Source organism: Eublepharis macularius, chromosome 7 (assembly GCF_028583425.1).
Source record: "Eublepharis macularius isolate TG4126 chromosome 7, MPM_Emac_v1.0, whole genome shotgun sequence".
Classification (NCBI taxonomy): domain Eukaryota; kingdom Metazoa; phylum Chordata; class Lepidosauria; order Squamata; family Eublepharidae; genus Eublepharis; species Eublepharis macularius.
In genome coordinates this window covers 58,142,117-58,157,258 of record NC_072796.1, presented here as the reverse complement: position 1 = coordinate 58,157,258, position 15,142 = coordinate 58,142,117, and the positions used below count along the sequence as shown (strand labels likewise).

At 42.8% G+C, this 15,142-nt stretch overlaps 1 protein-coding gene across 1 annotated transcript in view; it reads right to left on the bottom strand.

Moving 5' to 3' along the window:
- The window catches only part of RTTN (rotatin), a 143,836-nt gene extending 138,674 nt beyond the window's left edge, over positions 1-5,162 (bottom strand). Inside the window, exons 1-3 of the mRNA XM_054984987.1 lie at positions 5,108-5,162; positions 2,245-2,432; positions 960-1,158 (exon numbers count right to left, since the gene is read on the bottom strand). Of these exons, the coding sequence (XP_054840962.1) occupies positions 960-1,158; positions 2,245-2,432; positions 5,108-5,162 (442 nt within the window). The remainder of the gene's footprint in view (positions 1-959; positions 1,159-2,244; positions 2,433-5,107) is intronic.
- Positions 5,163-15,142: the final 9,980 nt, after the last annotated feature.

Sequence of the window (15,142 nt, the reverse complement as noted above, 5' to 3'; positions counted from 1 at the left end):
AACCCATAAGGATTTGCGAGGCGTATCTCATTATCCACTCCTCCACTATTTCATCTTTTTCTTTTCTAAAAGCCCCCACAGTCTTTTCCTACTTCCTTCCCATATACAGCCAACCTAACTTTTTCTGGCCCCATCTTCAACTTTCCCTCCTTCCCTCCCCCTAGCAGCCTATACTTGGGAAAACACTGCATGGTGTTGGTGGCCAGGCCAGGCCCAGCTGCAGAGTGGGGAGCACACAAGGGTTTGCAGTGGATACCTCGCTTTCCCCTGTATCCCCTTCCCCATACTATTCCCTTTCTTCCTCCTGGCACCCCCCACATCTTCATCTTCTTTCCCACCCACCAACCAACCTAGCTTTTACCTGCCCCCCATCTTCAGCTATATTTATTATTTATTTACTTCATTTATACTCCACCTTTCTCCACAGTAGAGACTCAAAGTAGCTTACGTCATTCACGTCTTCATTTTATCATCACAACAACCCTATGAGGTAGGTTAGGAGGAGCATGTGTTACTGGGCCAAGATCACCAAGTAAGCTTCCATGGCAGAGAAGTTATTCAAACCTGACTCGCTTAGATCCTGTTCTGAAACTCTAACCACTACACCACACTGCTCCAATCTCAAGATCTAAGTATTTGGCCATGGTGAGAATTAGATATAGAACTGCTTTTTTGTATTACTACTATTGTTTTAATTGTTGATTATAAAACAACTTCAGCATTTCATTGTAAGAATGGGAGGATTCCAACAATATACATCAGGAGTAAGCCTGGGTTTTGTCAGACAATTTCTATTTTGATATAGGCTCCAAAAATCTTTTCATATATGAACATGCTCATTCAGAAATTTAAAATATGAATATAATTAACAAAGACGGAATACCTGGCTTGATTAACTGTGCAGTTTCCTTTAAAATGTCTACACCACCAATACTCTTACAAACAAAAGCATGACTTACCAGGAGTAGCTGTGTGGCGCACAGGCTGATCTTTATACAGCATTTCCTGGTAATCAGAACAGACATCAGAAGGCAGCTGGAATAGTCCATCCAGAATCCCATCTATTACAGCCTGCAGATTTGGGTCCACGTTTTGACGAAGTTGGGAGAAGAATTCCACTGCCCCAATCCCAACCAACTGCTGCACAGCAGATGGGTGCTAAATTGCAAAGACAATACAGACTTAAAATTAGTTTTGATCTGAATGTATTGAAAGTCAGAGCTTTTAGGATAAGAAAAAACAAGCTATCAAGCAACTATGTTTTCATGCTTGTAAATAATGTGGTTAGCTATTGCAAATTTTAAGTATTTTAAAAAAATTAATAAAGAGTGATCTGATAAAGATATAAGTATCGTACAAATGCACAGTGGTCTAACTCCTAGATGAATGGAGCATAACTTTCCAGTTATTTCACTGCCTTGGGTCCAAATTATATGGGTCAAAGTAAGTTCTAAGCTGTGGAAAACATAAGTACTATCAAGGACCCACAAGACTTACAGGGGTGGAATCCCATTCTCTCCCCAGCCCACTCATCCTCAACTCAGCCCCTCCTCAAAAGGTTGGACAGATTCAGCAGCTTGGATTGCCATTTATTCACACACAGGCAAATTGACAGAAAGCGGAAACCTTGCTCATCTGCCCCCATTCCTCCATGTGCCCCCCTTCCCACATCTTTGCCCATAACCCTCTCCTACTGCTCTGCCCAACTGCCTATCCTACTCAACACTCCAAGGAGGAAAACTGACCATGGCTCTTACATCTCAGTTGCTCCCCTACCCCTAGCCCCCCTGTGCTTGCCAGCTGCTCAATGCTTTGCTTGCTGTTTCCCTCATACGTCTCTCTGTGCAATTCGGCGAGCCCATCCTCCTCTCTGCAGCACTATGGGGGATGGTGATGAGAGCTTTTACCCTCTGCCTCTTGACTGCAGTTCCACCTTTGCTATCTGCTGAAATGGCAGCTCCCCCTCTCCTCCATTGTCTCCCATACACAGGGGTGATTGATGCTGGTGAAGGCGCATTGAAATCTCCCACCATAGTTTAAAGTGTTCATATTTTTTTCTACAAACCAAGTTTGAAGAAAAATATCTCTCTATGTAGTCCTAATTTGTGGGTTTAAGTATTAGCAGATAGAGCTTTGTTAAAAATTAGACATACTGATTTTTAGTAGAGTGTTAAGATATTTGATAGCTTTAGTTATAATTAATTAATACCTCTCAAGAATAAGTACCACCACAGAAATCCATACCTTTACTAAGATGCTCACTAGATTAAGTACTTCTTCCTTCATTGGTACTACAGGAAAGTTAAACCATTCCAAAAGACTAAGAAATAGCAGCTTTTCCTGAACCAAGTCAGCATACGTAATTAAATTATGATCCAATTTACATAAAATATTCTTAAGAGCTCGTTCCCGAATCTCAGCCAGCTGATGTCCTGTTCAGAAAGCAAAATATAAATGGAATACATTTTAAAAGAATAATACTGTTTGTGCAGGTCCCTATACCATCATATACACAGGAAGTTCATCACTGAAAGAAAAATCCTGGGGATGTATGTAATCAATGTATATATATATTTAAAAGGTAAAGGTAGTCCCCTGTGCAAGCACCAAGTCATTACTGGTCCATGGGGGATGTCGCATCATGACGTTTTCTTGGCAGACTTTTTACAGGGTGGTTTGCCATTGCCTCCCCCAGTATCTACACTTTACCCCCAGGAAACTGGGTACTCATTTCCCGACCTTGGAAGAATGGAAGGCTGAGTCACCCTTGAGTCAGCTACTTGAACCCAGCTTCCGCCAGGATTGAACTCAGGTTGTGAGTAGAGCTTGGGCTACAGTACCACAGCTGTATTATTTTCACAGTCATTCACACGTCTAACCTTCTGTTCTTTAATTAATAAGCATTTATTTGATTTGTTCTGAAATGTGGCCATTTAAAGGAATCTGACCCTCAAAAGTGAGGAAGCTATTCTTGAAACATCACAACAAAATGAAGAGCTAAAACCAGTCAATGTGTGCCAAGGATTTTCCCCCTACCATAGTATGAAGGGAGATTTTTCATGTAGATCAGTATTCCTCTAACCTCATCAAATGATGGAGGACCTAACTGGAATCTTACTTACAAGATTTATATTCTTCCTTTCCTTTCCATTTAGTTATTCAAGACAACTTACAAATGCGAAGACAAATGCCTTCAAGCATTGCCACCTCAATGTGACAGCAAAAAGAAATCTTGTCTCACAGCAAGCAGGTAATATGAGGTGGGGGGAGAGAATAGCAACCTTCAGGGCTATTCCACCACCACCCAGTTCTTCTCAGACAGAGTAAGAAACACACTGGAGTCATTTATTTTGAAGTAACAATTTATTCAATTTTAATGGATGTTTTAAAACGTAGTGACTTATAAACAAATGCTTTTACAACTTTAAGATCTGATTATAAACTCTGGCTATATTTGTTGATACATTATACCATCATACCTGCAGGCTGATCAATCAGAATAGTTAGGTTCTTTTATTTATTTACATCGTTTATAGCCCGCCTTCCTCACTGAGACTCAAAGCAGATTACACAGTGTGAGTTAGTACAGTCAGTTTCAAGTATGCAACAAACAATGTAGAAGGATTTATAAAGGCAAAATTGCAAAGATTTAAGCCAGCAGAAATACAATACACAGATTTGAAGAAATGTTGAAATAGAGCATTAGCAGTTCTTAGACTGAAACATTAAACAATACAAAACTACTCAGTAGGATCATAAAAGCAACATAGTACATAGTAGCACATAGTAGTAAAGTACTTGATATTGACTGTACTGATCTCACACTGTGTAATCCACCTTGAGTCTCAGTGAGAAAGGCAGACTATAAATGACATACATACATACAGTCTGTGGACCCTGGGTCTTTACTGATGCACTTCACTGAGATCACTACCTTACAGCCCTCCTATCTGAGTAAAAAGCCCTCTTTAATTTTTCATCATTTGCAGAAAGCCAGGAATGTGGGAGCTTTCATGACCATTCCTTAAAGTGGGGACCACCTCAGAGAATACATGTGCATGGGCAGCTGTTGATTTTGCCCCCATGCATGGCAGCACCTGCAAAAGGCCCTGTTCAGATGAGCGAAGCTTCTTTATCAAACAGCGTAGAAACGGAGATACATGAGTAGAGCTGAAGAGGGGAAGTAAGTATGAGAGAGAACAAACAGCAGTTTAGACTTGCAGAACGTAAGGGACTCTAATCTGGATAACTGGGTTTGATTCCCCACTCCTCCATTTGAAGCCAGCTGGGTGACCCTGGGTCAGTCACAGCTTCTAGGAGCTCTCTCAGTCTCACCCACCTCACAGGGTGATTGTTGTTGGGATAATAACAAAATACTTTGTAAATCGCTCTGATGGGTGTTAAGTTGTCCTGATCTACAGCCTTGTAGGACTAGGTACTACTTATGCTCTACTTTGAATATTTGTATGTACAGCAAGGATTTTTACATTAAGACTAATAGCCTGCAGTGCTCTGGAAACCACCTCAAATTGTCTTTGGACTTCTGAATGCTTGCAGAGGAGAGTCGCACTGAACAACCTTATTAGGGATTAGGGAGCAAGCCCCATTCAACTAAACAGGACTGACTTCTAAGTCAACATGCCTAGGCTCACAGTGTTTTAACAACAACAACAGCCGATGTATGTACCGAATGTTGTTATTATTACAGCGTTACCAATTCAGCGTTACCAAAGGTACATACATTTACCGCTGGGAAAAGAGCATTTATCTCATTCATTCAGTAACTGTTTTAGAAATCGAATTGCCCAAGTTTAAAATAAAATGAACTAAGCTCACTAAACTATTGCGGTAAATAATAACCCAGATCTGGGAAATTTCACCCAGGAATAAAATCCCTAAAGTTCTTTTTTAAAAAGCATTTATTATCAGAAAATTGCTTTAAAAGGTGATAAGTTAGTAAGTGCTTCAAGACGAGGGGGCAGCCCGCTTGCTCTACAGAGCAGAAGCTGTTCGGCTTCTATCCTCTCCTAAATTACACACGGAAGGGTCAAGACGCGAGACTCCCTGGCTGTCAGGGATTCAGTAGTTCAAGCAAGGAGGCACTTACGGAGCTTTCGGATCAGTGGCGACAAGGACGACTCCACCTCTGCAGCGCCCGCCATCGCGAAACACCGCAACCCAATTCAACTGCCGCGCCGTTGCACGGCCGCAAGCCCGCTACGGCAAGGCGGGAGAAAATCCCGCGACAGCTAACTCGGCAAAGGCTGTTGGGAACTGTAGTTTTTTCTCGCCTCTTTTAGGATTTACTTGCAAGGTCTTCGGAGTGGCGGAAATGAAATCTTTTCGCCAGGAGTCTCGCGACAACTGGATTGGGACTTCTGAGTCCGCGGGGCTTCTGTTGCCTGAGAAACCAGCCTCTCCTTTCCCATGGCGATGGAGGGGGCGAGGGCGGGTGCCGGGTTAAAATGGTGGCTCGTTCGGCACGGGCTATTCCAATATGAGCCTCTCGTGTTCTTTCGCTGAGAGAGGAGCGAGCAGCGGGGTAGCGACGGACGGCAGATAACCGAGGGCCGTTTAAATCCGTGGACTATGGGACTGCGGATGTTCAGATAGGATGAACGTGTTGTGTTTATATAAGGCTTGTCTCACGCGCGGCTGCTTAGAATTCGGGTCGTCAGTCATCATAAGTCGGGGAGGGAGCAATTTTGGTTCCAATCCTTAAAAAAAATACTTTCCTGAGAGACTAACCAACTTTATTGTAGCATAAGCTTTCGAGAATCACAGTCCTCTTCGTCAGATGCATGGAGGGCAAGAAGAAACTGGTCAGATATAGAGGAGGGGAGGGAGGAGTAGATGCAAACAGCTCTCAAACAGCTCCTTCTGATATGGAGATCAGTTACTTTTGATAATGAGATAACCATTCATAGTCCCTATTCGGTCCCAGCTTGACAGAGTCAAATTTACATATGAATTCCAATTCAGCAGCTTCCCGTTGGATTTTGTTTTTGAAAGGTTTCTGTTGAACTACAGTGACCTTTAAGTCTTCGATGGAATGTCCTGGTAGATTGCAGTGTTCTCCCATTGGTTTCTGGATGTTGCCATTTCTAATGTCAGATTTGTGTCCATTCTTTTGCATAGAGGTTGGCTGGTTTGTCCAATGTACAGAGCAGATGTGCCAACAATGTCCATCTGCTCTGTACATTGGACAAACCAGCCAACCTCTACGCAAAAGAATAAATGGACACAAATCTGACATTAGAAATGGCAACATCCAGAAACCAGTGGGAGAACACTGCAATCTACCAGGACATTCCATCAAAGACTTAAAGGTCACTGTAGTTCAACAGAAACCTTTCAAAAACAAAATCCAACGGGAAGCTGCTGAATTGGAATTCATATGTAAATTTGACTCTGTCAAGCTGGGACTGAATAGGGACTATGAATGGCTATCTCATTATCAAAAGTAACTGATCTCCATATCAGAAGGAGCTGTTTGAGAGCTGTTTGCATCTACTCCTCCCTCCCCTCCTCTATATCTGACCAGTTTCTTCTTGCCCTCCATGCATCTGACGAAGAGAACTGTGATTCTCGAAAGCTTATGCTACAATAAAGTTGGTTAGTCTTAAAGGTGCTACTGGACTCTTTTTGATTTTGCTACTACAGACTAACACGGCTAACTCCTCTGGATTTACTTTCCTGAGAGTAAGTCCCGTTGTGACTCTTCTGAGTGTATTTGGATCAGATTTTGACTAACAATCTTTCAAATGTATGCTCATCTCTTGTGTTGCTGCTTCTACGGCAGCGTTCAGGAGAACCTGATGGAGCTGTCCTCATTATTATTATTTTTCTTTTTGGACTTGTTCGAGCTGTGCGAGCCACTTCCACTGGAGATTTCCTCAAAACACAAGTAGCTGCAAGAGTGGAAGTCCTGCATGGGTTGTGCTTCCTTGAGCTCGTCTCTTGAAACAATAGAGAACTGGAAGGCAAGGGTGTGCAGTGATTTTTGTAGTGACAAAAGAAAAATGAGGGTGGTGTGAAGAGACCAAGGAGTGATACAGGCTGTAATATGGGCCGAGGAATGAGAACTGTGGAGGTGCAGAGAGGGAAAAGTTGGGGGGCACAGCAGTATAGAGAGGCATGTGGTGTGGAGAAAGACAGAGGGGGAGAACAGCAGTAGAACAATTCATTTCCAAATTGAACAATTTCCAAATCCTAAGACTGAGGTTTCAGGTAACAATGTAGGTCCAAAACAAAATCCCAAATCAAAGCCAGGTTGGGTAGTGGTTAAAGTTGGGCTATGATCTGGGAGACCTGAGTTCAGATTTGCCACATAGGGTGGCCATGTGCCTGGAAAAGGCATTGCTTGCATTTGCAGTAAAGCAGGAAGAGTAGCCTTACCACTCAGAACAGGTAGAGTCAGAGGCCAATTTTGTTGTACTATATTAATAATAACATAATAATAACATTCGATTTATATACCGCCCTTCAGGACAACTTAATGCCCACTCAGAGCGGTTTACAAAGTGTTATTATTACCCCACAACAATCACCCTGTGAGGTGGGTGGGGCTAAGAGAGCTCAAGAGAACTGTGACTCGCCCAAGGTCACCCAGCTGGCTTTGTGGAGGAGTGGGGAATCAAACCCGGCTCTCCAGATTAGAGTCCCGTGCTCTTAACCACTACACCAAACTGGCTCTCGAGAATTATGTCATCCTGCCCTTCACTAGGCAGCCCACTTGCTTTTCAGAGGATAAGCTGTTAGATTTCCATCTTCCCCTGAATTACACACAGGAAGACCAAACCTTGTGTAAAAGCAGCTCTGGGGGACCCTGATTATGCACAAATCACTCCACTCACATGTTAAAAAAGGATGGGGAAAGATATATCTATTTTAACAAAAAATCAGGTGAAGGGAAAAAATGCTTGCTCCCTCATGTGATGTATTTTGCGGCATGATGCATTTAATGTCACCCAAATGCAGTAACAACCCTGAATGTGGGACACGGTAGGTTGTATCCAGTGACTCTGCTGCATTGATGGCATGGCTTTTCTGTGGTGGAAGGAGTTGTTTGCTGTCATAATGGGCCCCTTACACTAGCAGAAAGATTTTTATGCTTGTGAAAAGTACCAGACAGAGTAACAGGATAATTGGATATAGTCCATGTATAAAGAATCCTAACAAAACAAAAACTTCTGTGTACATCCTTAAAAATAATCTGGTTTGGAATAATTTGTAATATTGATTAATGCTTACCTGAAATATCTAACATTATTAAGGCAAAAATTGAGAAAGCATGATATTCTACTACCAAATGTATCTGAAGAATAAAGAATAATTGCACTGCTACTGTATAATAATGCAAATGTGTATTTTTCCTGTTTGTGATATGGATGCCATTTATATGAATCTCTTTAATTCTACAAGTTGAAGTCCACAAGAAACAAATGTCAGCTTCATTAGTAGGTAATATTGTATAGCTTGCCTTCTTGATTGACTGGCATGTTTTGACAGTATATCTTTCAGTTCCTTGATGAAAGGGGAGAATTGACAACTTCTGTTTTTTTCCTCTGATCATTTCATCTTTTACTGCACATGGCAGCACACAAGTCTCCAGATGTGCCACACAGAAGGCAGAGGAGTGGTAGGGTGAGGGGAAAGGAGAGATTGTGGTTGCGGAGTCTTCTATTTCATCAAAGAATTTTAAAGGTGTAACTAAGGCATGCACAGCTATGTACATATATTTGTGTGTGTATGTGTTTCATTCTGTATGCTGGTGAAGCAAACTCATTTGGTTTGGGATAAATAAGATCAGGAGATGTATTTCCCTGCTTAAATTTGGCAAGTAAAATAGTAATAGTTTACAGTTATTTTAATGATCCAGTTTCATTAGGAAAAATGCTTCAAATAGCATATTTATAATATTGTTATAATCAGGATAGTTACGAACATTTTTGTAGTGTGTGTTTCTGATTTAGTGAAAATACATACTACAGTTCTGGTATAAACAAGCAGGGGACCCCAAAGGACTGTGCCTGGATTGGGATTGGGGGCCAGTGTAGATGGAACAAGATTGGAGTAATGCGGTCCCTGCAATCTGCAACAGTCAATATCCTTGCTGTGGCATTCTGCCGTCTGCCCCAGTGGAAGCTCCTGAACACTCTAGGGACTACCCCATGTAGAGCGCGCACAGTAAACCTATCTGGATGGAACCAGGGGATATACCACGGTGGCCAGATCTTTTCTGTCCAGGAAAGGCTGCACTCCACTATGCAGTCAAAGCTGGTAAAAGGGACTTCTGGCTACAGCTGCCACCTGCTTATCCTGTAGTGGGCCTGAGTAACAGCACCCACAAACTATGAACCTGTTCCTTCAAGGGAAGTGCGACCCCATCAGAATGGATGACATGTTATATCCCAGGTTAGCTCTGATCAGCAGTAGCACTTTAATCTTGTTGAGATTAAGGTTAATTTTTTTTATAATGATTTATTTAAATAAAATGGTTATTAGCCATAGAATACAATGTAAAAACAACAATAATAAAAATACCAACAAAAAAAAACAACCCCTGCCTCTGATGATAGTATAGGACTTGCTTGGATGGTGGCTCCTTATCCCCTCCTTCTGAGGTGAGAATTCCTCAGTGTCTTGGGGGCTAAGCAGAAGGAGCTTGAATCTACTGCAAAACTGCCTTCAGGTAACAGTTCAGGGGTTCTACAGTCTCACTGGAATTAGCCAGAAGACTAGTTAGAGGTGAGTGTCATCTGCATATTGCTGACAACCCAGTTGAAATCTGTGAATGACCTCACCAAGCTTTTTCATGTAAATATTGAAAAGCATAGGAGACAAGATGGAGCATTGTGGGACCTCACAGGCCAAACAGTAAGAGGCTGAGCAGCAGTCCTTCAGCATCACCTTCAGAAAACTGCTCTTCCAAGTGTGACCAGAATCTCCAGAAGATGATGCCTCCCAATCCCATCCTGAAAAGGTGTTCCAGAAGGATACCATGATAGATGGTATCGAAAGCTGCAGAGAGATGCAGGAATCAACAGAGTTGCACTCCTGTCCATCTCAGCACAGGTCATCCTCAAGGGTGACCAAGTCTATTTCAGTTCCATAAGCAGGCCTGCAAACAGATTGGAAAAGATCCAAACAATCTGTTTCATCCAGGAATGAATGTCCAGCTACCCCCCCCCCTTCAAACACCATGCTCCAGAATGGAACGTTTGTGATTGGTCAGTAGTTACTGAAATCTGGATCCAGGGGACTCTTTAGCAGAGTTTCAGTTTCAAGACTGGAGATACCATCCTCTCAGAGAGGCATTAACTACCTCTTGGATGCAGTAAGCCAGCCCCCTCTGGCAGATTTAAATAGCCAGAAAGAGCAAGGGTCATATAACTAGGCCATACAGGGATCCTGTCCAGAGCTGCTGTAGTATAGAAGATGCGGTTGGGCTCTGAGCCAGCACTCTCCTAGTTAGATTCCCATCACTGCCATGAACTCTGCAGGTGGCCTTGAGTAGGCCACTCCTCTCAGCCCCAGCCCCCCAGCTATATTGTGGGGATAATGATAAAACTGATTTTGTTCACGGCTCTGAGTGTGGTACTAATCTGTCCAGAAGGACAGTATATAAGCATGGTGCTGCTACTGCTGCTGTTTTATCATCTGACTGACTAAACTGAAAATTATCCCAAAACAATTGGACGAGTTGGCATTCTGGCACCATCTAACCCTGTCACTACCAGTGTAAAGTCGAAGTTGGTACAGAAGAGAGATATTTTATCTGCAAAGTGTTGAGCAAAATGGTCACAGAAGACTACCAAGCAGTCCACCTCTTCCTGGCCTATACTGCTGAGAAACAATGATGGCGGGAAAGTATTTTTTCTTTGCTGCCATTGCCGCCATGAAGCATGCTTTAAAATGAGCTGTAGCCCATGTCTTACTGGCATTGTCCTGAGTCTTCCTCCACTCTCAGTCTAGCACATTCCTTGTCTTTTAGTTGTCCATTTAGTAAACCAAGAGGCTCTCTGGGCTCTATCTGGGTCATTACCATGGTTTGGGTCAGTATCCTGCTAAAAAAGAAGCACAATAATAATGAGGTATTTAGATCATACCCACATGGAGCTTGGTGCAGGAACAGTTAATCTCTTGTTTATTTCAATAAGAAAATGTAACCATATTTAAGCATAAACTTTGGCTGGATCTTACCCATAGTCTTTAACCTTATAATGTATATAATGCCCCTTCTCCCTCCCTCTATCTCTCCCTCCCCCTCTCCCCTTCCTCTCTTTAGCGGCATTACCTAATGCTGGTAGCATTTCCCCCTGTTTGTACAATTAAGTAAAATTTCTATTTTCTTTTAGATTCTTTCTAAAACTGAATTACACCTGCCTCTTTGTATTTCATAATTTTCTTTTCTGCTTGCTAACCTTCTTTGTGTTGGTTTCCTTAGCAGTGTAGTATCATTTCCATTTATTGCAGGTTTTATTTCTTAATGTCTTCCCTAAAGTTGCATTCCTAACCACAATATACAGTGAACGTCTGAGCAAGCACACAGTGCAGGAACTGTTTTCTTATATACCGATAGCTGAGTGGCCCTGATCTGAGGATACTTAAATCTGGATATTGGAGCCATGAATGGACAAGACAGATCTTCCTATACACCTGAAAAATGCCCCAGGTGTGCATAAAAATCTGAAATCTTAAAAAACCCTCAAAAAAACATGGGGAGAGTAAAAAAACCTAAATTAAAATGACATAAGGAATGCCTGTAGCTTTAACCAGATGTTCCCAGCTGCTGTTGCTAGGGAACCATAACAATTTAGCCAGTATTGGATTCGGTTTCGTTTTCTCGGCCATGTCGGACACTCCTCTCCGCAGGTCCGGGAGGAAGCGCCCGAGCAGCCTGACCGGGCGGCTGATCTGCGAAGATTAGCCCCCAGGACTCCCAGTGAGGGAGGCAGGGTCCGGAAGGCGGCGGGAAGAGCCCCCTGAAATCGATGCAGGGGGTAAATTGCCCGTTTGTTCCTATGGAGGCCAGCAGACGTGCGCGGCACCTCGAGTGCTGCCGGGCCATGGAAAACGGCAAAGAGCAGAACTAGGCGGAAGCCTGTAAGTAAGCGAATCCCTTCTGTTATTACAAGCGCACGCGAAGGAGTGGTGGGATCTGAAGCTAAGAAGGCTCGTTCTTCCCCCTCGCTGAGTTTCAGAATTTGGTCGGCGGTTCCCCCCCCCCTAAAATGGCAGCGAAAAAGCAGAGTCCCGCTTTGGGCAAGTCAATCTCGGCTGCCCTGCAGGGGAAAGGAGAGTCGCTAGAGGACTTGGTGAAGAGGTCAGTTATCGAAGCCATAAAGCCCTTTGTTGACAAGCTGAATGAAACAGATCAAAGGGTGGGCTTAATTGAGAGCGAAGTCAAAACCATTAAGGAAGTAGCGGGGGGGGCAGAGAAGTCTGCTCGGGAAAATGCGTCACTCGTGAGGGCAACGAACAGAGTTAAAGCTGGTGGAGAACCAGCTGATCGGGCTACAAGTGGAACGAACACAGACAATTTTGCGCCTCCAGAACGTGAAAGAGGAGGAAAATGAGGATTTAAGGGATCTGGCCTCGGAACTATTGGCGACACCCGCGAGGGCAACTAAAGAAGAGGTAAAAAGCGCCATTTTGGAAGTCCGTCGGGCTTCTTCAAAATATGCAACGAAGCGTCAGCTGCCTCGCGAGATCATCATCGATTTTTCATCTAAGGATCCGAGACACTATCCTATACAACTCATACAATGCGGATCTGGACTTTCTGGGTAATAAAGTTAAGATACTGAAGGACGTTCCATTCTTAGTTCGGAAAAGGAGATTTAAGTATAAAAGGTTTGCAGCTCTTCTGAGGGAACGTGGAATAAAGTATAAATGGCTATTTCCGGAAGGTATCTGGTTTAGTTACAAAGATCAAGCTTACAAGATAACATCAGAAGATCAACTAAGGGATTTTGAGGACAAAAACCAAGAATTTCAGCAAGACACCAAGCAAGAAGAAAAGGATTTGACGTCTGAAGGGGGGGGGACGAGCACTGCGGTTGCAGCTGCTCAGAGAGAACTGCGTCCGAGGCCCAGGGGGGGGGAGGAAGACTTAATTTGGATTGTAATCTGTATTTTGCAAGGTCAACCACTCCATCAATATCTTACAAAGTTTTAATTTCTTAATAATGGCAGTATGAAGGGAAAGCATTATTTGTTGTGTAGTGTTGTTATATGTTGCTGTTTTTTTTTCTTTCCTTCCCCTGCCCCCCTTCTTTCCCTCTGTATTGTTAATGTAGGTAATAAAAAAATAAAAATTAAAAAAAAACAATTTAGCCAGTATTCAAGGCTTCATCTGTCAGTAACAGGTAGGGAGGTAGGGCCCTTTCCTGGACTGTTTTGGCCTTTGATGGAGGACTCATTAGGCCAGGCCCAGAAGCAGCCACCAGGCAACTTGATACCGCATAACTTGCATGACTGACCCAGGCCTGGCTGCTTACTACTTCTCAACAGCAGTACCCTCTCCCCCCAAAAAGCCAGTGTAATGTAGTTATAGGTTCAGAGTAGGCTCTGGGTGACTTTGATCCAGTCTCAGCCTAGCCTACCTCTCACGGTTGTTGTGAGGATAATATGGAAGCAAGAAGGAAGATGTAAGCTGTGTTGAGGTTCCATTATGGAGAAAAGCAGCATACAAATGAACTAAATAAGTACAGGTGAGGATGAGGGGCAGGTAAAAGGTAAGTTATTTGGTGTGTTTGAAGAAGAGCATAAGGAAAGGTAAGCATATGAGGCTGCCAGGACTAGGGAAAGAGGAAATAGTGTAGGGAAGGGGATACAAAGAAAAATGAAGTACCCCCAACAAGTCCTCATAGGTTCTCCACCATTTAACTTGGTTCTGGCTCAGCCAGCACCACACAACTGAGCCATAGGGGAGAGGTTGCCAGCAGCGGGAGGTGAAGCCAAGGGGGCAAACAAAGGTGGATGGGAAGGAGAGAAGAAAGCAAGAAAAGGAGGAGAGGCTACAGGGGTCAGGGAAGGGAAAGAGGATGTGGTGGGCAGGAAAATGAGATGCCCCTTGTGGGTCCCCACTTGTTCAGTTCTGTTTGAAACTTTGGTATCTGCAAGCATATTTACATTTGTATGCAGACTGCTGATCACTCATACATTTTTGACACCAAAATATACTGTCCTCTGTTGCAATGATACAGGATTTCTTTGTTAAACTTGTTGGTCTAATAAATTTCTTTAGTTTCTCAAAATCTTTTATTATATGCTAGCTGCTGCTTCTCTTACTGAGCATGTAATAGGAAAGATTTATCTCTGATTATCGATCAATGATATGTCTAATCAAGCAGTGTTGGCATCTGAATTGGGTCATGATATATACACAGTCTGCAGCTCCACTGTCCTTGAAAACCAGTTACAACAAAACTGAAGCAAATGACTCAGCAGCAAATGATAAGAATTTAAGGATTATGTCAGTAAATTAAGGAACCATTTTGCCCACTCAGAGCGTCATCACTGCATGAAGAATTCAGCATCTCGGTACTAAGCAGTACATGGTTAAAAGAGCTGTATGACAATAGGGTCAAATAACTAATAGCAAAACTAGTTTTCTGAGAACCTGGACTTAATCCAAATGACATAAAACTTTTCAACTGAACTTTAGCAAGTTGGATGTTACACTGCTGTAAAATAAATGTTTTATCTTGTGTTTATAAAAAAGGTTTTTCTGTTTGCTGATTATTGCATTTTTAAATGCTTTCTGTAGATTATATACATCAGTACAGAAATGTTGGCTGGAAGAAAATACTGCCCACCCGCCCCCACTTCCAATATTGAAGGTAAAAGACAGTCCTAGACTTTGGTGATTGTCTACATTGAACTGCTAGAGGAATTTTAATTTGTGTCAACGTCTGCTAGTTATGTTGGCCTTTTTCCATAGAAGAACAGAGCAGATAAAACTATGTGATCGGCTAGGTAAATTTGCTCAGTTAGGCCTCAAGGGTTCATTTTACAGGGCACAGCAGACTGAAACATCTGGTTCTTGCTAGAGGCAGCTGCTGCTGATCCTCCGGAAGTAGGATGCAGATCTGGAACAACACTGTGGTCTGGTATAATGTTACATGACCAGAAT